Source organism: Pseudopodoces humilis, chromosome 2 (genome assembly GCF_049639895.1).
Source record: "Pseudopodoces humilis isolate 2021_Gansu_Grassland_sample_001 chromosome 2, ASM4963989v1, whole genome shotgun sequence".
NCBI lineage: Eukaryota > Metazoa > Chordata > Aves > Passeriformes > Paridae > Pseudopodoces > Pseudopodoces humilis.
In genome coordinates this window covers 114,740,172-114,765,630 of record NC_142201.1, presented here as the reverse complement: position 1 = coordinate 114,765,630, position 25,459 = coordinate 114,740,172, and the positions used below count along the sequence as shown (strand labels likewise).

The 25,459-nt window shown below is 50.2% G+C and overlaps 1 protein-coding gene across 1 annotated transcript; it reads left to right on the top strand.

Moving 5' to 3' along the window:
- Nucleotides 1-4,260: 4,260 nt before the first annotated feature.
- Nucleotides 4,261-13,482, top strand: LOC102099667 (uncharacterized). Its single transcript, XM_014262686.2, has 4 exons — nt 4,261-4,365; nt 5,693-5,845; nt 11,440-11,518; nt 11,705-13,482. The coding sequence occupies exons 3-4, from the start codon at nt 11,497-11,499 to the stop codon at nt 12,625-12,627; spliced, it is 945 nt and encodes a 314-aa protein (XP_014118161.2). The 5' UTR covers nt 4,261-4,365; nt 5,693-5,845; nt 11,440-11,496; the 3' UTR covers nt 12,628-13,482.
- Nucleotides 13,483-25,459: the final 11,977 nt, after the last annotated feature.

Below are 25,459 nucleotides of genomic sequence, written 5' to 3'. Positions count from 1 at the left end.
CAGACACACCTGTAACTCAACAGCCACAGAAGCTTCTGTCATCGCTGCCAGCTGGACAAGCTTTAAGGTTCTGAGCTGGCAGCTTTCCCAGGGGGAAAGGCCTTGACCTACCCTCACCATCTCCCAAGGGCTGAGTCCTGGACATGGTTTGGGAAGCTGGATCGCCTTCATCAATAGGTTCAGCTGCAAGGAAAGGCAGGACAGAACAGGTCCTGGACAGTGCTCATGATTGTCCTTCAGGTTGGAGTGGCAGTGAGTGCCACCTGGCTGATTGCTGCCCTCCAAGGCACTCCCTCATCTCTGCCTTCCACCCAGGAGCAGGGGCAGGGAGAACACCTGCCTGCAGTTGCCCCACACCGTGATGAAAGAAGCTTCTTGGATGGCAGTCAGGGGAGAAAGGGCTCCCTGGAACTGCCATCAGCTCTGAACTGAGCCCCAGGCAGGGCCAGGGCTTGGCAGCGACAGCTCAGGCTCCCTGGGGCTGGCAAAGGAGCCACACAAGGCACAGTCCCGAGGCACAGCCCTGGGCCCGGCCCCTTCCCTCTCTGCTCTTCTCCATGGCTGAACAGAGCACAGGGAAGGTGACACTGGCATTGCACATGGGAAGAAGATTGACAGCTAAATGCTCCTTCCTCCCACTGACAGCAATCCTGTGGGATCACTAAGGGCTCCAGAAGAGAGCAGGGCAACTTTTCCAGAATCCATCAAGCCTGAGATTATGTTAAGAGATAATGGCACACGAGGGAGCTCTTGCTACACTGACACCCATTATTCTATCAGGAAAGGCACATTGAGAACTTGCCTCCAGCATTCTCCAAGCGTTTCAAGCCATTATCCAAGAGGGCATCCAGATAATGCAAGTTACGATCCCAATATAGAAGGGAGCACGGATCAGAACCATTCCATGGTGAGCTGGGATCCCCTTCTGTTTTAGGGAACTGGGCACTGCAAGGGGGTCAGGTAAGGCTGTGGGAGCCAGATGTCAATGGACATGGCCAAAGCTGCAGAGAGGCCTGGATAGCTCTGGGCTGGCTCTGGTCACTCTCCACCCTCTTTGCAGGCCCTGTACAACATCCGTGGAGAGGCAGCAGGACCAGCCCAGGGCCCGTGAGGCCTCTCTCCCTCCCACAGAGTAAACCCTCTCTTAAGCCCTGGGGAAAACCATCCCCAATACTTCCCAGGGAGAAGGGAGCACTGCCCGAGGAAAGGGAAGCCAGGCCGCTGGCTCACCTGCTCGCCCTGCTCGCTGTGGAGCAGCCTGGGCAGCCCTGTCATGCAGGGCCACTGCCAGGAGGAGCAGAAGGAAGAGGCGCAGAGCAAAGGCCATGGTGCCTTGCCCACTGCCAGTCCTGCAGCTCTTGCTGCCACCACTGTCCTGACACCGCTGTCCCAATGTCAGCACCGCTGCTGCCGCCGCCGCTGCTGCCACAACAGTCGTGGTCAAGGACTGACTGCTCGGTGCTTGTGGTGCTGTGCAACCACGGGGCTCTGGCACCTCTGTGACCTCAGAGCCTGCTGTCATCTCAGCCTGCTGTCACCCCACAGGCTGCTGTGACCTCATGGCCTTGGCTGTACCCCCCGAGTGTACTCCCATCTGTGCTCCAATCTGTACTGGACTGATTGTAAATCTTTGAGTTCATCAAAGGTTCAGTGCTAAACAAAACCTTGGTTTTGCCTGCTGACATTGCTGGACAGGCGCTGTCCTGGGAGATAATCTTTACGGTTGCCTCTTTTCCTGGGCATGGCACTGGAGGAGGTTCAGGCCCAGGTGATGCCACTGAAGGAAATGTGCCCTCATCCCAGGGATGCTCAACATGGACTCCCCCAGCCCCTCAGGGCCCCGCCACTGGTCACAGCAGCCCCTGCCTGGCTTCTGCCTGCCCACACCATGGTCAGCTCTGCCTGCTCCTGGACATGGAGCTCAGCCAGGGCTGGTGCTGTGTGGGCTTTGCTGATGGTACCAGCCGAACACTGGGGTGAGAGCTCCACCTCTTTATTGGAACAGAAGAGCTGTGCTGGGCCCTGCCCTGGCAGGAGGGACCCACCTTCAGTCCAGGCCACAGAGCAGGGCAGGTCCCTTCAGGGACACAGGGCCTTGCTTTGGGTGGTGGCAGCATCTGCACAGCAGCAAGCTGGTAATGCAGCTGTGCCAGGGACATCACGTATGGGCATGGAGATGTGAAATGTGTGGTGCAGGTGTCCCTGAGGGAGGTGTTTGGCCTTTCTTGTGAAGCTGCAGAGGGGAACCTGTTGAGAGAGGATATGGCTGAGGCCCCACTGCAGCTGGCACACAGGGACCCTCTTGCACACTGGGAGATTCTCACTGTGCTCAAAGTTTCCCTCTGAAGACTGAGAGGTGAATGTGGATGGGCTTAGCCACTGGTCTGCAGGCCAAACAATTGAGGTAGCAAAAGAAGAAATTGAGAAAATACAAGTTTATCCATAGCAAGGAAGAAAGCAAGGCCGTTAGCATGGAAACCAATAAAAAGGGACATAAAGGGGTATTTGCAGTTGTAATAAATGGAATTGGTTCGTGCTAACTAAATTGTAACTGTTATTAAAGTTGTTATTATTAGAAACAATCAGGAATCAGTGTTACAAAGCAGATGTACCCCTTTGCAGATGTTACATGTCAAAATTAAGGTACAGGATGTAGTTTAGAAGATAAATGGTGTCTCAAGACCAAAATGGCCTTGAGATGGACCAAAATTAGAACAAATTTAGGCATTGGGCCTAAAGATTAGTAAACATAAGGCTAATTAGTAGACTAACATAACACTAGGCTTAGTACACACACGCAAACCTGTAAGGGTATGCAAAGGACAATGAGGAAGAGGAGAAGCCTTCACCAAAAGACCACCAAAGGAAGGCTGAAGACCCCCTAACAACAAGTGAGGCATGCGCCGTGAAGAACAGTGACGTAAAGTCAGAAAAATCGGAAATAGGAGGAAACTTACAGGAAAATTAATGAATATGTAGAAGCATACAGTATATAAGTTTAGCTTGAAGTGCTTTGTTTTGAATGTGAGGCAGGGTGGGAAGCCTCTGTACCCTGGTCGGTTTTGCTTATGCTTTAATCATACTTAATTTCTAGCAGATTATATATATAAATTTTAATTTTTATTAAACTGTATTATTTTACTAAACTGTATTCATTTTTAATTAAACTGCCATTAAGCCAAGGGACCTAGTTGTCAAAATTCTAATTTAATTTATAACAATATTTTAACACAGAAGGCTGTTACAACAACATCGGTATTTAACAAACATGACACAACATGAGCTATGTTAACAAAGAAGGCACCTTACGGTGACAACATTCTACTGTTCAAACTGTAAAACATCTTTGTGTACTGATCAGGAGGTCACGATTTACTCTTTACAATCCTGATACTGAATGTCTCCTTAGGAGGTCTGGTCACAGAGAAGAATGAGCCCCTTATGGGCTGCCCCTGTTTGGACAACCTGCTCCTCACCCCGAGCCTCAGCATGTCTGACATCGCCCACCTGGGACTGACATCCCAAAACATTGAGAATATTTATCAACTTTTCTTTATCATTAAAATCTAATAAATTAATAAAAATAAAATTTTAATTTTTACAATACTATTATTCTGTATTTTTATAACCTAATTTTTATATTTATATGAAAGAATTGATACATTTTTAGCAACTAAAAACATTATCGGTCTTTGGTTCTAAGTACCACAATTCCCTTCATTAATTAATTGATCACTATTTCTCCCTCTTTATGCTAATTACACCTATTTTTAGTCCTTTGATCATATTTTTTTATAATTTTCTCAGACAGGGTAAAAGGGACCGCTTTGGGGTCCACGGGGACTTTTCTGGGGAACATTTGGGGCAGTTTTGGGTCTGGGGAGGGAATTTAGAGAGAACTTGGGGGAATGGAGGACAATTGGAGGAGCCGGGTGGGTACTTGGAGGGGCACTTAGGGATTCTGTGGGACAATTCGGGGTTCGGGGGAGCACCTGAGGGTCCAGGGGGGCACTTGGAGGTCAGGGAGGGAAATCTGGGGGCCCTTCGGGGTCCGGGCGGGCACTTGGGGGGCTGTAACAGGGCTCTCTAAGGCGCGGGGGATGATGGGAGTTGTAGGCGCCGGTATAATACGGTTTAATGGGCCGCGGAGCATCACGGGAGTTGGAGGCGCAGCTCCAATGGATTCCGGTGAGGCGCGGTGCATGACGGGAGATGAAGTCCCGGCCGGAATATCGCTCTATGTGCGCCGCGGAGCATGATGGGAGCGGCAGCCGGAAGCGTGGGGAGAGGCGCGGAGGAGGAGCCGCGCGGCTCCGGCGATCCCTGAATTCGCAGCCCCCGTGACCATCGCTCCCCATCCCGCAGGTGCCCGGGGAGGGGGAGCTCGCCCCAAATACCCCGGGGGTCCCTGGGTTTGGGGTTTTTGGGGGGGATGTTTGGGGATGGCAGGGCTCCAGAGCTGAGCCGCAGATGCCCCTCAGGGGGACCCCGGGAGGTGTTTTGGGGGTCCCGGTGGCGGTGGCGGCAGAACCCCGGTGGGGCCGGTAGGGTCCACGGTCCATGGTAGGGGTTTGGCTTCCCTGGCCGGGCCCCCCGAGCTCTGCCGGGGCCGCGGGGGCGGGGGGACCCCGGTTTTGGGGAGCCCCGGGAGAGCCGCGGCTTCCCTGAGCGGGACCCCAGAGAGAGGAGAGCCCCAGAGCCACAAAGCGGGGACCCCGAGACGGGGGTGCTGGGGCTGGAGGCGCGGCATGGCCGGGAAAGGGGTTCGGGGTTCCCGGTGCCAGGAGTGGCTGCTCCCTGCATGAGCCCAGTTGCTCCCCGCGTGTGATTCCAGTTTCCTCAGCACCTCAGGATGAGGCCAGTCACTCCCGGACATTCCCAATTAGGGTACAATTTGTTGCCATTTTCCCCTAATTTATTCCCATTTTCCCACCTTTTTATCCAATTTTCCCCATTTTTCCCCATTTTCATATAATTTTTCCCCATTCTTATCCTATTTTTCTATTTTCCCCAATTTTTTCGCCCATTTTTCTCCTTTTTTCCTCCATTTTCCCCTTTTTTTATGTAATTTCATTTCCATTTATCCCAAATTTTCTGATATTTTTCCCCATTTTTCCTCTGCTTTCCCTTTATTTTTCCCATGTTTTCTCATTTTTTCCCCATTTTTTTCCCATTTTTAATCTACTTTCTCTCAATTTTCCCATTTTATGCCACTTTTGCTCCATTTATCCCAAATTTTTTCCCCATGTTCTCTCCTATTTTCCCCATTTTCTTCCATTTTTCTCCCATTTTTTGCTTCATTTTTTACCATTTTTATTCCCTTTTTTCCCCCATTTTTCTCCCAGTTTCCCCCATTTTTTCCCCTCATTTTATCCCAGTTTTATCTCATTTTTTCACAATTTTATCTGTAATTTCTTCCATTCCTTTCTCACATTTTTTCCAATTTTTCCTCCATTTCCATCCCATTTTTCCATATTTTATCCCATTTTTTCCCCATTTTTCCTCCATTTCCAATCTATTTTTCCCCAATACCCCATATAGTCCCCATTTAATTATCTTAAAACTTAATATTTTGGGGGGGGGTGGGAATAGAAATTTTGGCAGGATAAAAGGGTGTTTTAGGGGCAGAACTCCATGCATTTGAATCACAGCTTTCCCATGATTTTTCCATGATTTTTTTCACGGTTTCCAGCCGGAAGGAGGCGTGGATTCATCCGAACATTTTGGAAGCTGGAAGAGGAGCAGGCTATCTACCTTCCCAAAAATCTGGAGCAGCTCATCCACAATTTCACCCTTCCCCACTCCCTGGATTCCCAGGTCTGGAAATTCTTCTACAACCTCCCAGGTAGGCAATTCCTAAAATTCCATGGAAAAATGGGATTGGGGGATTTTCATCCTGGTTTTTTCCTGATTTTTCCCATTTTCCCATTTTTTTTCCACATTCTTCCTGATTTTTTCCCAGTTTTTTTCTGATTTTTCCATCCTTTTTTTCCCAATTTTTTCCTGGTTTTTTCCCAGTTTTTTCTCAGATTTTCCTGATTTCTCCCAGTTTTTCTTGATTTTTCCCTCTTCATTTCCCAAAATTTTCTGTCTTTTTCTCAAATTTTTCCCTTTTCTGGTTTTTCTCATTTTTCCTGATTTTTTCCCTGTTTTTCCTAATTTTTTCCCTGATTTTCCCCCAATTTTTTTCTTTTTTTTTCTGATTTTTTCCCTGATTTTTTCTAGGTTCTATTCCCTTTTTCTTTTCCTGATTTTTCCCGCATTTGTCACAATTTTTTTCACATATTTTTCACATTTTTTTCCTGATTTTTTCCTCTGATTTGTCTGTTTTTCCCCTATTTTTCCTCATTTTTACCTGATTTTTTCCTGTTTGTTTCCTAAATATTTCCTGGTTTTTTCCCTGTTTTTTTCCCAGTTTTCCAAGGTTTTTTCCCCCTGATTTCTTTTCCTCATTTTTTCCTTGATTTTTTTCCTTGATTTTTCCCAATTTTTTCCTAGTCTTCCTCTTTCTTTTCCTGATTTTTCCCTTTTTTTTTCCCAATTTTTTTCCTGATTTTTTTTTCCTGATTTTCCCCCATTTTTTCCTGATTTTTCCCTTTTTGCAATGTTTTCCTGATTATTCCAAAATCTTTTGCTGATTTCTCCCTGTATTTCCTAATTTTTTTACTGATTGTTCCTGATTTTTTCCAGGTTTCTTCCCTCTCTCTTTTCTCGATTTTACCCAGTCTTTTCCCAGTCTTTTTCCTGAGTTTCCCCATTTTTTCCTGATTTTTCCTGTTTTTTTTTCATGATTTTTTTCCTTTTTCTTTTTTTGATTTTTTTTTCCAATTTTTTCCCAATTTTTTTTTCAAACTTTTCCTTGATTATTTTGGTATTTCTCGGTTTTTTCCCATTTTTTTTCCCTGATTTTTCCCAATTCTTCTGATTTTCCCCAATTTTTTCCTGATTTTTTTCCTGATTTTTTCTGATTTTTTCCTGATTTTTTTATCCTTTTCCTGTTTGTCCCCTGATTTTCCTTTTTTTTTCACATTTTTTTCTCTGATTTTTTCCCATTTATTTTCCTGATTTCTTTGCCATTTTTTCTCAAATATTTCTGTTTTTTCCTTCAATTTTCCAATATTTTTCCCAATTTTTTCCTGATTTTTCCAGGGTCTTTTCAGCTTTATTTTCCTGATATTTTCCCTGTGTAGGAGTCTAGAAACGTAGAGGCATTTCTCTGTTTATTCTATTCTCTGAAAAAGTATCAATCCTATTTGCTATTGACAGAAGGGCTTCCAAATATCCCCGGGCAAACTAAGATTTATAAAAGATTAAGTAGAAAGTAGTAAAATGTTTAATATGTCACTGAGGTGAAAAATACAGATTTTAGGGGGGTTTCATACATGGAGTAAAGATGGAGGAAAAAAGGTATGGTTTTTAGTTCTTCCTTCTCCATGATTCTGCAGTTTTTGGGAGCACAAAGAATTGTTGGTTTAGACTTAGTCACAGTTTTAATTACGTAAGTAGATATAGAAAACTTATTTGTTAAAACATAATAACAATACACGTGTCTGTAGTTAATAGGGTAAAAATAGATATAAAGGTGAAGAGGCCACGGGGTTCGGGGCCATTTTGTACCATCAGAGCGAAATGAGCCAGGGTGTGGTGAATTGAGCTTGTGCAGTCAGTCTGGAGAGGCCTGCCAAGTTTTGTAATGACCTTCTAATAAACACGAGAAACAAGATGCTAACGAGCCCAGGAGTTTTCTTCAAACCTTAAGAACTGAGATAAGTGGGACTCCCCACAAGGGAGGACCCCAAAAAGAATTCAGCCCAAAGGAGACTGAGAAATCCAGGTGGAGAAGGAAAAATACAGAAGTGCAGCAGAATCAGAGAGAGAGAAAAGGAATTTTTTAGAGAAAAATTTTCACCCTGATTTTTCACAATTTTTTCATGCCTTTCCCATTTTTTCCTGATTTTTCTCTCTTCCTTACCTGAATGTTTTCTGGCTTTTTCCCAATTTCTTCTCAAATTTCCCTAAGTTTTCCCTGATTTTTCCTGGGTTTTTTCCCAATATTTTCCCATTTTTTCCCACATTTTATTCCTCATTCTTTTCTGGATTTTCCCTGATTTTTTCCAAGTTCTTTCCCAGATTTTTCCTGATTTTTCCCATTTTTTTCCCAACTTTTCCTGGTTTTTCCTGATTTTTTCCTTCTTTTCCTGTTTTTTTCCTGATTTTTTCCCCTTTTTTCCCTAATCTTTCCTGATTTTTCCCAGATTTTTTCCACTTTCTTTTCCTGATTTTTTTCCCCAATTTTTCCCATTTTTTCCTTGAGTTTTCTTCTTTTTTCCCCCCATTTTTCCTGGTTTTCCCCAATTTCCTGTCTAATTTTTCCCAATTTTTTTCCTGATTTTTCCCCATTTTTTTTATTTCACCCTGATTTTTTTTTTCTGTTTTCCCCTTCTATTTTCCTTTAATTTATTCTGTTTTTTTCCCATTTTCCCCCAATTTTCCAGTTTCCATGACACACTCCCAGTATGATCCCAGTAACTCCCAGTATGATCCCAGTAACTCCCAGTATGATCCCAGTAACTCCCAGTATGATCCCAGTCACTCCCAGTATGAGGCCAGTGGCCCCCAGTTGCTCCCTGTCAGTGCCAGTATGACCCCAGTAGCCTCCAGTGTGATCCCTGGGACTCCCTGTCTCTCCCAGTATATCTCAGTCAGCCCCAGCATGCTCCCAGTCATTCCCAGCTCCTCCCAGTTGCTTTCAGCATGATTCCAGTTGCTCACAGCCACTCCCAGTTAATCCCAGTATGATTCCTGTCACCCTCAGTGGGATACCAGTCTCAGCCAGCATGGACCCAGCTGCTCCCACTGTGATCCCAGTATGATCCCAGAATAGTTGCAATTCTTCCCAGTTCCTCCTGGTATGATCCCAGTTGTCCCTGGAATAGTCCCAGTCCATCTCAGCATGGTCCCACTCACTCCCAGTTGCCCCCAGTGTGGTTCCAGCTGCTCCCAGTGTGGTCACAGACACTCCCAATATATCCCAGTTTCCCCAGCAGGGTTCTGGTTAACTCAGAATAATCCAATTATTTCCCAGTTACTCCCAGTTGCTCCCAGTATGATCCCAGCTGTGGTCTCAGTCCCCTCAGCATGGTTCCAGTACCTTCCAGTTGATCCCAGTTGCTCCCAGCTGCTCCCAGTCACCCTGAGTGCAGTCCCAGTTGCTGCCAGTATGGTCTCAGTCTTGCCCAGCATGGCCCAGCTGCTCCCACTGTGATTCTAGTAGGATTCTAGTTGTCCTCAGGATGGTTCCAGTTGCTCCCTGTTCCTCTCTGTGTGATCCCAGTTGCACCCAGTTGCTTCCAGTATAGTCCCAGTCCCTCCCCAGATGATCCCAGCCCCTCCCAGCATGGTCTCAGTGATGCCCAGTTGCCCCCATTGCAGACCCAGTCACTCCCACTCACTCCCAGTGTCCCCAGCATGGTTCCCATTGTTCCCAGTGTGATTTCAGTCCCCCCAGTATGGTCACAGTCACTCCCAGTATATCCCAGCTACCATCAGCATGCTTGTGCTCATTCCCAATGATTCCCACTTACCCCACTAAGATTCCAGTTACCCCCGTCCCTGCCAGTGCTGCCACTCCTGGGATCCCCCAGCAATCTCTGCGTTCCCCCCTCTGGATCTCCCCAGAGGAGCCCCAAGGGCTGGCAGTCCCCAGCCAGCACCAAGTTGGATCTGCAGCCCCCAGTTTTCCTGTCCTTTTCCCCGGGCCGGGTTCCCCCCGTCCCCAGCGGGTGGGAGCAGCTGAGAGCCCCAGACTGCCCATCCCTGCCGTGGCACTGTCGATGACAGGGGTGCCGCGACTACCCTGAAGAAGCCGTCCTGAAAAGGACTGCCCAGGGGCACAGGCACGTCCTCTGCCCGGCGAGTGATCTCAGCTCAGCGGCAGTGTGCAGGCGATGCAGAGAGGGTGACTAGAGAGCTGTATGGCATTCCACTGAGAAACAGCCTTTATTATAGCAGGGCCCTCAGTGAAGGGAGCTGGTGACAGCAGCTCCTCGAACTGGGGAAAAGCTGTGGCATTTATAGGGAAGGAGAGGGGCGGGGGAAACTGGGATACATGTAGCAGGGTGGATTGATAGGGAGGGAAACCAACGGGGTGTAACAAATTAACATGTTCAACTGAAAGGCCTCTGGGAGTGACACTTTTTCTCTTCATGAGATAAAAATGTCTCGCCTAGGGAGAAGCTCTCCACAGGAGAGCTTGGATTTTGAAGTTGGCTGGTTCTTCGGCCTCCACGCATCCCCACCTGTCTCGGCTCCATCCCCACTCCTGTGGGCTGTGAGGGGTTCAGGAATGGGCACCGACCGTTTTGCTGTTCCTGGGGGAGGAGGAATGGAAGAGGAGGGATGAAGGAGAGCGAAAAGAAATGGAAGTAGGAGAAGGAGGTGGAGTTAGGGAGAAGGAAGATGAATGGAAGACAAGAAGCAGGAGGAAGAGGAGGGACAAAGGAGGATCAGGGAAAGGAGAAGGAACCACCAGATCAAGCACTCCCTGAATTCACAGCCCCCACCCTGGCATCGTCACCCCGCATCCCACAGGTGACCAGGGAGGGGTGATAGTAAAAGGTCTTAAAATCTTAGAAAATTCGGGGACTTAGAATGAAAGTTAGGTTTGCCAAGCCCTGGGAAAAGTAGGCCCTGAGAAATGTTAGGCCTTGTACTTGTTAAAGATCATGTCAAACTGCACCTGTGTAATCAGTATATGATAAATGATACAATTGTTAGATGTGATTAGATATAATTATTGTTTAAAGAACATGAGGAACAGTGTTTGGGGGCTAGGGGGGATCACGAGAAATCCATGCTTGGGTAAAAACAATGCATACAATAGAACAATGTAAGTTAAACAATGAATATGTAAGTTCTATAATGATAGAGTATAAAACATGTTCAGTTCAAAACCAAGACGGGTCAGGTTTGGGTATGTGTACTGCTGACACCCAGAGCTCTTCAATAAAGCGCATTCTTATAATCATTCGTGATTATGTGTGTTCCTGAACGCTAACAGGGGGAGCTTCGCCCAGATATCCTGGGGGGTCTCTGGGTTGGGATTTTTGGGGGGGATGTTTGGAGAATGAAGAACTCCAAAGCTGAGCAGAAAATGCCCCTTGGGGGTACACTGGGGAGTCCCAGCATCCCTAAGTGGGGAGATGGAGACAGGGAACTTCTGGGATTTCTGGCACTCCCAGCAGCCTGGGGAGGACAGGGGGGAACCCCTAAACACCAAAGGGGAGAGGCCAGAGATGGGGAACTCCTGGGAGGCATTTTCATGGCTGAATCTTGGTGTTTGGGTGCTGTTTATGGATGGCTGGTGACTTCTAGAGATGGACTTGGAGAGAAGGAAACCCCTAACCCATCGTGCTCATGCATTGTATTTTTTCCCCAAAGCAGGATTTCCCGTGCCGAAACCTCGACTAAACGGAGAAGGGGGCTGTGAGGAAGAAGATGCCCCATGATACCCAGGCAGGTGAGGAGGAAGTCAGTGCCCCTTTTCCCCTCTCTCCTGCTCCATCTCCCAGCCCAGCACGGCCCCCGTCTGCAGGACAACCCCGCTGCTGATGCCGTCCTGCCGGGGATGCACTGGGGGGATCTCCTTCCCCTTCCCTCTGGCACAGAGGCAAATCCCATCCTCTCCTTGTCCTTCCTCCCCCAGACAAGGAGCTGAGGATGGAGACCAGGGAGGACAAAGCCCCACGGCAGACCCTCGTGGAAGAGGCCAGTTTGAGCAGCTCCACAGCGCAGAAATCCAACAGGGAAGAAAAGCTTCAGAGATCCCGCAGGAAGAGGGGCTCCAAACCCATTCCAGGGTGCTCTGAGGAGGAAAGACCCACCCTGTGCCAGGAAGGTGGCCGGAGATTTGGCCGGGGCTCTGAGCTGGTGGTCCATGAGCAGCTTCAGGATAGGGAGAAGCCCTACAAGTGCTTGGAGTGTGGGAAGAACTTCAGCCGGAGCTCATTCCTCATCCGCCACCAGATGATCCACACTGGGGAATGGGCATACGAGTGTGGGGAATGTGGGAAGGGCTTCTACTGCAACTCCAAACTCATCACCCACCAGCGCATCCACACTGGGGAGAGGCCCTACGAGTGTCCTGAGTGTGGGAAGGGGTTTCACAGCAGCTCCACTCTCCTCGTGCACCAGCCGATTCACACGGATGAGAGGCCCTTCCGCTGCCCTGACTGTGGGGAGCGCTTCAGGCAAAACTCCCACCTCATCACCCACCGGCGCATCCACACTGGGGAGAGGCCCTACAAGTGTGAGGAATGTGGGAAGGGGTTCAGCCAGAGCTCCAGCCTCAGTACCCACAAACGCATCCACACCGGGGAGAGGCCCTATGAGTGTCCCCAGTGTGGGAAGAGGTTTCAGACCAGCTCCCATCTCCTTGTCCACCAGCGGATTCACACAGATGAGAGGCCCTTCCACTGCCCTGACTGCAGGAAGGGCTTCAATCAAAAGTCCAACCTCATCGCCCACCAGCGCATCCACACTGGGGAGAGGCCCTGCGAGTGTCCCCAGTGTGGGAAGAGCTTCTCCAGGAGCTCTGACTTGACCAAACACCAACAGAGGCACCGGTAAGGGAAGCCCTGTGAGTGCCCCAAGTGCAGGAAGAGCTTCGTGTTCTGCTCCAGGTCCATTCTCCATCAGAGGACTCACGTTGGGCAGAGCCCTGATGGCCCACGTTCCCAGTGATCTGTGTTGGGAACACACTGGGCTGGTGGTCATTTTGGTTTGGTTCTATCTTTTGATTCATCTGCATTCCTGTAAAACAGACAAAATTTTGGCAAAATCTATGACTTCATCAAAGGTATCTAAAGCCTCACTTTTTCTTAGTGCTTTAAGGAAATCTGGGATTCAAGGAGATACTTGGGAGTATTTGGGGATTTTGGGGTTATTTGGTGGAGTTGTCTCCATTTCTTGCCACTCAAAGAGCCTAGAGGCTTTGATCTGTCACCTCAAAACCACTCAATACCACTGAAAACTACACAGTCCCACCCAAAATTACTGGATTCCACAGCCCCTCAGGGTGTGATGCCTTAAGTTTTAGCTTTCATATTTTTCACATTCTGCACTGCCTAGGTTTGTAGTTTTGAACTTCATATTAAGTGTTAGTGAGCTCTCTTCACAGATTAGGTAGACAAAACAATTCCTTTTCTAGCTTGATACCAAGGACAATTGTTACAAGTTCCAGGCCCAAAAGCATAAACAAGGGTGGACTGCAGAGTGAAAACAAGAAGGATGGGACTTCATCATCTGAAGCTGTAATTGGACAATGAACCCCAATATGCAGATGGACTTAAATTTCTAAAAATGTGAGACCTCGTGATGAGTTGTCCATTTTTGTGACCATTTTTGGTCCATCTCAGGTGTAGCCCTGTCCAGGCTCTAGGTGTGTCCTTTAAGGCCTTTTAATAAACTTTATTCTTAACTCTGTCCAGCCTCTGTTCTAGGTCAGCCTTCCTCAAGGCATCGGGTGGAATGGGGTTGGAAGGGGACTGGGTGAAGTGGGATGCAAATCAGGAGGGGTGAGATGAGCATTGGGTGGGGCAGGATGGATGGGATGGGGATTGGGAGGTGTGAAATGGGGGAAATAGGGCTTGGGAAGGGGGTCTTGATATCCAGCAGGGATGGGATGGGTTGGAGTTGGGACTGGGGAGGTGGGGTGGGGTCTGGAATGAGACACCCAAAGTTTGGGGATGATGAAGGGAGGGGGTGCCTGTTACTGAGTGAGTTTTTGTGTGAGGTGCCCCTGCCCAGGGAGGCAAGGATTGAGGTTCAAATGAACATTATTAAAGTGAGTGCCATGGTCAAAACGGAATTCCATCCCTCTGCCTCAGAGGATGGGCCCTGTGAGCCCAGGAAGAAACTCCACCCTGTACTCCTTGTGGGGTGGCAACCCAGGGATTTCTGATTGGGTTTGGGCCCCTCGGGTTTCTCTCTTGCTGTGTTCCCAGTGGTCCCTGACCTTGAACACCACCCTGGTTCTCAAACCCCATCTCCCTGCCTCTGTTTGGGGCTGTCTCTGGATCTGAGTTTGTTCCTGAGCTGAATAAATGGTTTCCTGAGCAGAATCCCATCTCATTGGTGTCTCACGCCTGTTTCTGGTAGCTGTGGCCTCCCTGGACATGATCATTCGGCCCCAGAACGCAAGACCCCGCAAAATCAAGACCCCCCCCAGACCTCAAAAAATCCCAAAATTCCCTAAAATTTGCCCAAATCCCCCTAAATTTCCTTAATTTTTCTAAAATGGCCTTTTTGTCCCCCTCCAGGGGGACATCCTCCAGGACCAGATGCCTTCGCTGGATCTCGAGGACACCCCCGGAATTTGGAGGGGGTCTCTCCTCCCCTGCCACCCTCAAAAATCCACAGCTTTTGGGAAAAAAATTCCCCCAAATCCCTTGGATTCAAGGGGGAATTCCCCATTTTTGACACATTTTTTGGGGGTTCCTCCCCAAATTTTTCAAGTTTTTTGCCTCTTTGCCATTTATTTAATGGTTTTAACATTTTTTCAAAATGAGCTTTCTTGTAGTGGTTCCCCCAATTTTTTTAGTGGTCCCTCAATTTTTTCCTGGGGGTTCGATGCCTCCCGCAATTTTACCTTCATCCCCCTCCCCCCAAATTTGGGTGAGGGTGTCTTTTTTTCTGTTCTTTTTCTTTTTTACTTTTTTCCTTTTTTTTTCTTTTTTCCTCTTTTTTATTTATGTGCACTTAATTTGGGGGGCTGAGGGGCAAGAATTTTGGGGAGCGGTTGCCTGGGGGGGTGCTGGAAAAGTTGGGAAGACCTCCTCTCTCCAAAAGAATGTGAAAAATACTGAGAATTCTGGGATTTCCCCCCCCTACACCCCTGCCCAAGGTGTGAAAAGTGTGAAATAAAAAAATATACATTCTCAGCTTTTTTGTTTATTCTTGGGGAGGGAGTTGTGATTTTGGGGGGGTTTTGAAGAGGGGTTGCTATTTTTTTGGGGGGTTCTCCCAGTTTTGGGGGGGGAATTTGGGGGTTTGGAGGGAAATTTGGGGTTTTGGGGGGAAATTTCAGGGGTCCTGGGAGGAATTTTGGGGTTTTTGGGAAGGAATTTTTGGATTTTTTTGTAACATTTGGGTGCTTGGGGGAGAAATTTGGGGTTTTGGGGAGAACTCTGTGTTTTTTAGGGGGAGGATTCGGGGTTTCGGGGAAAAAAAATGGGTTTTGGGGGGAATTTGGAGTCCAGAGGGGAATTTTGGAGAGAGGGGATTTGGTTGTTTAGGAGCACCCCCTGTATTTATAGGGAGGAATTTGGGAGTCTTGGGGGGGGAATTTTGGCGATTTGAGGTGTAATTTGAGGGTCTTGGGGGGGGGATTTGGGATTCTGGGAGGTTTTGGTGGTTTGGGGGGAAAATTTGTGGAGTGGGGAGAGTTTTGGGGGTTTTGAGAAATTTGGGGGTTTTGGGGAAAAATTTGGGGTTTTGGGGGGGAAATTTGGAGTTTTGTGGGGGGATTTTGAGTCTTGGGAGGATTTGGGACTTTTGGGGGGGGTAGGGGGGTTTTGGGGTTTTTAGGGGGATTTGGGAGAAATTTGGGGATTTTGGGGGAGAAACTTGGTGGTTTTGGGGGGAAATTCAGGGGTCCTGGGAGAGGTTCTGATTTTGGGAAGGGGATTTGGGGAGGATTTTTTGTGTTTTGGGGGAATTTCCATTGATGGGGAGGGGCATTTTGGGGAGGCATCCTGAATTTGGGGAGGGGTCTCAGGGGGGATTCCTGATTTTAGGGTGGGATTTGAGGTGAATTTGGGGGGATTTTCCAGCAATGGGGAGGCATCTTGGGGGTGGGATTTGGGGAGGGGTCTCATCAGAGCCCCATCCTGAGCTGGAAGTGAGGGGGATGTTGGGAGTGGAATCTGGGGAGGATCTGGGGGGAGATTTTCCATCCATGGGGAAGGGTCCCGGTCCCGGGGCACTTCCTGAATTTTGAGAGTGGTCTGGAATTTGAGGGGGGTCTCGTTGGGGCAGCAGGTGGAGCTGGAAGTGGGGCACGATGTTGGCAAAGCCGCTCTCCAGGGGGGCCGTGGGCAGCTCCTCGGGGGGTGCCGGGGGTCACGGCCGCAGGCGCTGCAGCAGCGAGGTCAGGAACAGGAACAGCTCTGCCTGCACCAGCGCCTCCCCCAGGCACAGCCGCTGCCCTGTGGGGAGGGGGCGTCAGCACCGCCCCACCCCAAAGGGTCGGGGGTCCCAAAAGGGTCTGGGGGTCCCAAAAGGGCTGGGGATCTCTAAAGGGTCCGGGGTCACAAAAGGGGCTAGGGGTCCTAAAAGGGGTGGGGGTGTCTAAAGGGTCTGGGGGTCCCAAAAGGGGCTGGGGGTTTCAGGGGTTTGGGATCCCAAAAGGGCCTAGGGGATTCTAAAGGGTCTGGGAGCTTCAGAGTCTGGGGGGTCCCTAAAGGGTCTGGGAGGTCTGGGATTGGGGTCCCAAAATGGTCTGGGGGTTTCAGGGGTGGGGGTCCCAAATGGGTCTGGGGTCCCCACCCCGAGGATTTATGGGATTTAGGGGATCCCAAAAGGATGTAGGGCCCCTCCACAAAGGATTTATGGGATTTTTGGGATTCCAAAAGAATTTAGGGCCCCACCCCAAAGGAATTTGGGGATTTTGGGGATTTAGGGCCCCACCCCAAGGATTTATGGGATTTTTGGGGTGCCCACTAGCCAAGAAGGGCACAAAGGCCTCCTTGCGCTGGAACCGACCCTGCTCATCCAGGAAGCTCCCAGGTTTGAACTTTTGGGGGTTTTTGAAGGGGTTTGTATAGGGGTTGTATAGGACCGAGCTCAGCGGGGGGTAAATGTCTGTGCCCTGTGGGGTCAGGTGTGGGTTCATTTGAGTCATTTGGGGTTACTAGGGTGTAAAGAGATGGTCCGAAGTTTCCCTCACCTGCCTCAGCCATTGCAAAAACAGAGACCAAGACCCTGAAGACCCCAAGGGACTTTGTGCAGGGGTTCTGGCCTGGCTGAAGTGGAAGCTTGCCAGGTGATTGTTTGCAGGTGTGCTTGTTGTGCTGTCAAGGTACACTGCCTTCATTCCTGCTGGTGAGCAGGGATTTGTAAGGAGTGGCCTGTTCTGTACCTTACACCTGCTTCCCAGAGCAAGGGGTCCCATCAGAATAGCTGAGGAATTTCCCCACCTCTTGGCCAGCTGCCCCTTGCTTTGAAACAGACTATAAAAGTGACTTTTCTAAGATACTTTCTTCAAGAGAGATCTCCCCACCAAGGAAGACACCAGCGACCCCGTCTCATCCGTTGGTAGCTATAACCCCCTCTTTTCTCTCTTTACATTGCCTCTTTGCCCCTCTCTCCCTCTCTCTCTCTCTCCCCTCCTCTGATCTATCACATAACCCATGTTGCTTGCACTAAAATAAAAGTGCATTATTGCTGTTGTGATTTCAACTGAAATCCCTTGGTGTCCTTTTTGCACTCTGAGATCCAACGAACCTCTCATGACTCCCACTTGTGTTAGGGGATTGTGACACTCGGCAGCGGGGTGACCCAAGGTGCGGCTCAGAGCAAATGCTCTACACCACAAGGATATTGGTAGGCACATGGTGAAGGCAAGGATGAGGAGGAGATCTCCAGTATGGGTTCCAAAGGCTTCTACTCCACTGGAGGGTCCAGGGACTGAAGACCAAAAACACAACTGTGTGTGGGTTTTTATATAGGGGAGTCCAGAGGGAGGGTACAAAATTTTAACCAATAGGAAGAAGCTATGGGTGGAGTGGAAGGTTCCATTCAACAATACAATGGGGGAAACAAAGGGAGCAGAGTGGGTCACATGGGCCAATGGGGAATTGGAGATCAGGGGATTTCCAAAGGGGCTGTTCAGGTAGGAGGCTGGCCTGAGGGAAGACTGACAACTGGGTGTAATGACAGGCAGGGAATCTGAGCAAACAAGGGCTAGGCTTGAGGCAGGATAGATAGGTGGGTAGGAAGATACAAACTAAGAGCAAACCAATGACTTAGGGGAATAATGGGAGAAACCACTCAAACAAAACACACCACAACAATAAGAACTGTTAACCATTACAGGAGGTGGCATCTTCAAGAGGCTATGGCATGTGAGTGGGCTCTTGCCACATTGACACTCATTGTTCTACATGGAAAGGGACATTGAGAACTTGCCTCCAGCATTCTCCATGGATCTCAAACTGCCATGTGCCAGGGCTTCCAGATAATCCATGTTCTGATCTAAATCTAGACGGGAGCACAGATCAGAACCCTTTCCATGGTGCCCCCAGTGGAGCCACGTCTGCCTTTTGTCTGTCAGGAAAAGGGATGCTGGCAAAGCGGGCAGGTGCCACCCTGCTCTATTTGTGTGCCAGGCCTGAGCCTCAAGTGTTTCTGGTTTCTTAGCTAATTTCTCCCTGGCTCCTCTTTAACACGAGCAAGAGAATAGCATCGCACAGTCCAAATAAGGCTTGTGCACGACTGAGTGTTTCCACTAAATTAAAAATGTGCTTGAAAGCCAACCTTCTGTTCACTCAGGCCTCCTCACCTCTGTAGATGAGGTGAGTTTATAATGCTGGTATGTGGGTTTCAGGAATATGTGGGTTTTTATCTGTGATAGAGATGAGGAACTCGTTCCAATGAGCTGCCAAAAGTGGTGACTTTAGTCTCTCTTTGGCTGGGGAGTAGCACCGGCCTTGTTGAACACAGGCAGCAGCACAAGCAGGGCTCCTCCAGCAGCAGGGACACGCCACGAGCCAGGAGAGGACCATGGCACCAGAGGGGACCGTGGCACCAGAGGGGACCGTGGCACCAGAGGGGACCGTGGCACCAGCTGTGCCCAAAGTCTGAACAGGGTGGCAAAGTCAGGAGGTGCTGCTTGAACAGCCCAGGCAAGGCGTGGTGAGGAGCCAGGTCTGGGGGCCATCCAAGGAGTCCTGTCAAGAGCAAATGGTTCTAATATTCTCTCTGGGATGAAAAAGAGCAATCTTTGGAGTGAACTGGTGCTAATAAATATTTGCTCACATATGGTGGGGTTTCTCTGCAAATGGGCTTTGATGCGAAATTTCTGACCACATTTAGTTTTACTCTAAGTTGAGCACCTGAGTAGCTTTGTTGAGGAATAGAGAATTGTTTGTAGCTCGGTATTTTCTCAGGAGGAGCCTTACATTTTAGCACAGGAGGAAGGTAAGGCAAAGGTTTAAAAGCTTTCCCCTCCTGAAGTGACGCACTTTCCGAGGAGTCTGTGAGGAGAATTCCCCTCAGCCACTGTCAGGGCTGTTTGCCTCCTCTGCAGGCTCAGGATTCTGGGAGTTCCACGAGCCTCAGCTGCCACGGTATTTTCCTCTGAATATTTCTTGTTTTGCAGTACACAGGGAGAATATTTTGTGCTAGATTCTCTGCTGGGCTTTGAGGTGAATCTCAGTAATTCAGTTGATTTTCCTGTCCAGATGAACTTTTGGTAGATAGGAAGGAAAAGGGAAGAAGTACCATGGAAAATTAATTGCTCAAAATTTGAGAGGCCCAACCACAGTAAAAATAAAGTCTAAACTGAAGAAATTTTTTAATTTTTCTTTTTTTCCCTTGGTAGGTGGGGTAAAACATGAAGTGTTAATAAAGTTCTTTGAAAAGATTCAGCAAGCACCTAGCTATATGAAAATCAAAAGAAAAAAAGATGAGACAGGACATGGGGAAGAAACTTCAGCCCTTCCTGTTGGAAGTAAAACAGTAGGAAAACTGCCTCTGGCTGTTACCCACAGGTAACATGTTATTTGTAGCCAAGAGCAGATGCCCCAAGCTGTTGGTAGCCCAAGCCCTGCCCTGCCGTGGCTGGCCCACTTTCAGTCCAGGCTGGACCAGGGTGGCCGGCTCGGGAGGGGAGGAGGTGGGGGGATCTCAGGGGGCTTCTGCTTCACAGCCGGGCTGGGGGGCCGTGGAGGAGGCACGGAGTGATGCTGTTCTGCTTTCCGGAACAATTCCTCCTTCTGAGGCCACCTCTGAGAGCTGTCAAACCAGACAGTCTTTGGGCTCCCTGGGGGCAAGGGAGAGTTGCGCCTTCTTGGCCGGGAAGCTGGAGCTGCAGAGGTGCTCCTGTGGAGAGAGGAGGTGGCTGAGGCCCCCAGCTGCCGCTGGCACACAGGGACCCTCCTGCACAGCAGGGCCCAGAGCTGCCAAGGCTCCCCAGCACGGCTGGAGCTGCTGGCACAGCTTGGCCCAGCTGGACAGCTGCCCCTCAAGGCCCTGGAGAGCAGGGGATGGCTCTGGGCAGGGTCCCTGGCCAGGAGTGGGCCCCAGAGCGCCTCTGACTTTCGAGGGCAATCTCGTCCTGCTCTTTCCCCTGCCCACCTTGCTTTGCCTCTGCCCGCTGCTCCTGGGGCTGCTCTTGGCCAGGCAGCCTCAGTGGCAGCCAGCACTGGCTGCAGCCCCAGCGGGCTCCCCAGGACAAGGCCCAGCAATTAAGAGGCCAATGAAATCCCTGGGCAGCAGCAGAACTCTCAGCAGAATTATTTGGGCAACCAAGGACTATCCACAAGTCCACAGCAGCCTCACTGGGAATGTTTCCTGACTATGAGCAGCCTTTCAAGAAGCTGGAGGGTGGGGATGAACAACAACTTACTGTTTCTTGTCCTTCCAGCACCGGAATCCAACATAGCACAGGACCATGGAAAGGGGCACTGTGAACAGTATCACTACAGTGCCTATCATGCAGGACTTGCGCACATCCTGCGGGCAGAACACCCTTGGGGTGCTCAGTGGATTCTCAGTGTTATAAATTTGTATTGTGATATTGGCTTTCGCAGATGAATATTATATGTTAAATACTTTTTAGCTATGTATGTACTTTTTTCTTGCTAACAAGTCTTAAGCTTAAAAGAATTTCCTAGGTACAAGGCAAGGAAACCCCAGAGGGCAAGGACAGTGGGGCCCAAACTCTTATCAAGAGAACAATAGAGGCCAAACTGTTATCAGCGGAAGATATGAAGCCCATCTGTCCTCAGGGGAAGGATGATGGCCCCGGACTGTTATCTGCCCTAACCATTTGCAAAAAGAAAGGAAACCAAACTCCAGAAAAATGCTGACCAGCAAGAATAATGATGACCAGCAAAAAATATATGCTGAGCAGCAGAAAATAAAACTGTGAAAAGCATGATCCAAGAAGGTGGAACCAGGGAGAGGACATGCTTGAATATGCATTAACCCCTCACAGCAAGGAGGGGATAAAAAGGAGATCCCTGGGATACCAGGTGTGCTCTTGGCATCGCGCCAAGGCACCCGGCCGTTTTAACCCTTTGCTTTATTTCTTATGTCTCCTAATTGTCTTTTATTTATATTAAATTATTTTTATAATTTATTAAGTGAATCTCGTTTTTAAGATCAGCATTTATATCTGACTTGCCAAGCGCTTCTGTGGGAGCAATGGGCAGCGTGAGCCCATGCTGTGCTCCACTGCTGAGCTGGCAGCACGCTGGATATGGCCAAGACGTTCTCTGTTTCCCCCAGAGCTGGGGCCTGCAGGCACCTTGCCGGCCCTTGGCACAGGGTGTGACACCAAACAAAGCCCAGAAGGCCGGGAGCAGAGCCCAGGGGCAATGCAGCTGCTTGGGCAGTGGCTCCTTCCAGGGACACAGGCCAAAGCCATCCCTGAGCAGCCACTGCCACCCCTGACCCTCCCTGCTCTGTGACAGCTCCCCCAGCCCAAGGGGACAGAGCCAGGCCCTGTCAGGGGCCAGTGCAGCCCCTGCCCAGTTGGGAGCCAGGGCTGGCTGTGGCCCTGGGCTCATGGCAGGGCTCCCACTCGGGGCTGCTCCTGTGTCTTGGGCCTCTGGATGCTCAGAGCCAGCTCTGGGAGCAGCTGCAGTGGGATGGACATTGGTGCACGAGTCCCATTTCCCAGGGGCTGGGAACGAGCTCCAGGGGCCTGGAAGCTGAGGTACCTCCAGCTTTGGCTGCTGCCGGGCCGTGCAAGGAGAGGCCCTGTGGGAAGAGCTGCTGGCACACAGCCCCACCGAGGGCTGAGCCCAGCACAGCAATTACCTCCTGTGCCTGGGCCTGGCATCTCCTTTCCTGCATCAGGAGCTGGCACAGAGACATTGCTTCCTCTAGCCATCGTCTGCACAGACACTTGCTCCAGCACTTGAGAAAGGAAAAGGGACAGCTGGATAAGACAGAACTGTTCGCCATTAGGAGAGGTTGTGTCTTCAGGAGGCAATACTTGTCAAAGTCATGGATAAGGATAACACCCAGGTTATTGGGGCTGGGCCAGGGCCCTCCCTCCTCCAAACAGCCCCTACACCTGAGCTAGCCCAAGACTGGGAAATTGCAGGGGATTTCAGGTTGTTTATGACCCTTGCTGCAGTTTGGGAACCCTGTCAGCTGATGCCAAATGCCTTCCTGCAGAGGCTGGGGAGAAGCTGCAGCCAGGCCAGGCTGGGAAACAGCCCTGCAGGCCATGAAAGCAGCAGCAGGGCAGCGAGGCTGACATGGATCCCTTCCTGCTGTGCCAGGCACAGTGTCCTGATGTGCAGAGAAATCCCCCGGCTGCTGAGTCTCAGGAGAAGGCTGAGGGACAGGGACCCACCACGGCGTCTCTCCAGATCACTCAGCGTCTTGTCCAGAAGTTGGGATGCCTCCAGGGATTTCTTCTCTTCTATGTCTTGGTTCTTTCATCTAGGAGGACCTTAATGGAAAGTAGTTCCATTTCTCCTTCAGGCCAGAGTGGCAGTGAGTGCACTTGGGTGACTGATGCTTTCCAAGGCACTCCCTCATCTCTGCCTTCCACTCAGTAGCAGGAGCAGGGGGACCACGTGCCTGCAGTGGCCCCACAATGGGATGGAAGGAGCCCCTTGCATGGCAGTCAGGAGAGAAAGGAATCCCTGGAGCTTCCAGCAGCTCTGAACTGAGCCCCAGGCAGGGCCAGGGCTTGGCAGTGGCAGCAGAAGCAGCTCAGGCTCCCTGGGGCTGGCAAAGGAGCCACACAAGGCATAGCCCTGGGGCACAGCCCTGGGCCCAGCCCCTTCCCTCTCTGATCTTCTCCGTGGCTGCGCAGAGCACACAGAAGGAGACACTGGCATTGCACATGGGAAGAAGATTGACAGCTAAATGCTCCTTCCTCCCACTGACAGCGATGCTGTGGGATCACTCAGGGCTCCAGAAGGGAGCAGGGCAACTTTTCCAGAATCCATCAACCTTCAACCAATCCATCAACCTTCAGACTCTTGAGGGAAATGGCACATGAGTGAGCTCTTGCCACCTTGACACTGATTATTCTGTGGAGAAAGGGACGTTGAGAACTTGCCTCCAGCCTCTGGAAAGGTCTCCAAACTACCATCTACCAGCACTTCCAGATACTCCACATCACGGTCCCAGTCTAGAAGGGAGCACAGATGAGAACCTTTTTCAGGGTGTGCTGGGATCCCCTTCTGCCTTAGGGAACTGGGCACTGCAAGGGGGTTGGGTAAGGCCATGGGAACCAGATGTCAGTGGACATGGCCAAAGCTGCAGAGGGGCCTGAGGAAAGCTCTGGACTGGCTCTGGACACTCTCAAAACCCTTTCCATGCTCTGTGCAGCATCCCTGAAAGGCAGGCACTGCCAAGCAGCAGAGATGTACAGCTCAAGCCTCAGCAGGGCTCAGGCCCTGGGGCACAGCAATTACCTCCTGGGACTGTGCCTGGCATGGCCTCCCTTCCTGCAGCAGGGGCTGTCCATGAGCCACTGCTTCCTCTGGGAAACGCTGCCTTCCGCACAGCCTTTCGGTTCATCTCTGGAGAAAGGAAGAGCCACAGCTGGATCAGATAGAACCATTCCCCATTGAGGAGGTGGCATGTTCAAAAGGCAATACTTGTCAAAGTCATGGATAAGGATCAGGAGAAAGGCCAGGTTATTGGGGCTGGCCAGGGCCCTCCCTCCTCCAAACAGCCCCTACACCTGAGCTAGCCCAAGACTGGGAAATTGCAATAGAGCTCTGGGTGTGCATGGCCCATGGTGCAGCTTGGGCTCCCTGTCAGCTGATGCCAGATGCCTTCCTGCAGAGGCTGGGGAGAAGCTTCAGTCAGGCCAGGCTGGGAAACAGCCCTGCAGGCCATGAAAGCAGCAGCGGGGCAGCGAGGCTGACATGGATCCCTTCCTGCTGTGCCGGGCACAGCGTGTCCAGATGTGCAGAGAAAGCCCCTGGCTGCTGAGTCTCAGGACAAGGCTGAGGGACATGGACTCGCTACGGTGTCTCTCTAGTTCACTCAACATCTTATCCATGTGTTTGGATGTCTCCAGGGACTTACTATCCTCTATAGGTTTGTTCCTCCCTCTAGGAGGACCTTAGCAGAAAGTATTTCCATTTCAGATGAATGGATCCCACAGAACCAGGGCTCAGCCTGTGGGATCAGCAGAGACACACCACTCACCCCTGTGATGGGAGCTGGGCTTGCCTGCAGCAACCAGAAAAGGAGCTTGAAAGGTTCTCACTGGTGACACACCTGTAACTCAACAGCCACAGAATCTTCTGTCACCTGGTTCTTTCCACGTTGTCAATGATTATTCCTTGTTGGGACTATGAGAACATACCTGCATGGGGCTCCAGAGGCTGAATATCTTCATGAAGCCAAGCTGCTGGAGAAGCCTTCCTACCACCCTCATCTGGAAGGGAGCACAGATCAGAACCATTCCATGGTATGCTGGGACCCCTTCTGTTTTAGGGAACTGGGCACTGCGAGGGTGTCGTTCTAATTAGGAATGGCAAAAAGAACGACACAGACTCTCAAGGGAGTCAGAACAGGAGAATCCCTCTAGTTTATTGCTTTAGGCTTGTTATATAGATTAGTTCGTGGAAAGTACAGTAAGGAAACTCTTATTGGTTAGCAAATCAACACATCACCATCATTGGTCAGTGGGGCACAACACCCCCTGACTTTCTCTTGCAAGGAAAACAAGAGGACAGACAAACAGCACCTGGCAGTTGTTTTCTGTCTCTGAGGACTGTTTTGAAATCCTCCTATGAATTTCCCAGGCTAGCTCTTAGGCAGGACTGAGAGGCCATGGGGCCTGCAGCCTGCTCCAAAGCTAGCATCCACACAAGGGGTTTGGTTAAGGCTATGGGAGCCAGATGTCAATGGACATGGCCAAAGCTGCAGAGTGGCCTGGAGAGCTCTGGGCTGGCTCTGGTCACTCTCCACCTTCTTTGCAGGCCCTATGCGTCTTCTCTGGAGGGGCAGCAGGACCAGCCCAGGGCCCCTGAGGCCACTCTCCCTCCCATAGAGGAAACCCTTCCTGAAGCTCTGGGGAAAACCATCCCCAATGCTTCCCAGGGAGAAGGAAGTGCTATCCCGGGAATGGGGACCGAGGCCGCTGGCTCACCTGCTCGCCCTGCTCGCTGTGGAGCAGCCTGGGCAGCCCTGTCAGGCAGGGCCACTGCCAGGAGGAGCAGGAGGAGGAGGTGCAGAGCAAAGGCCATGGTGC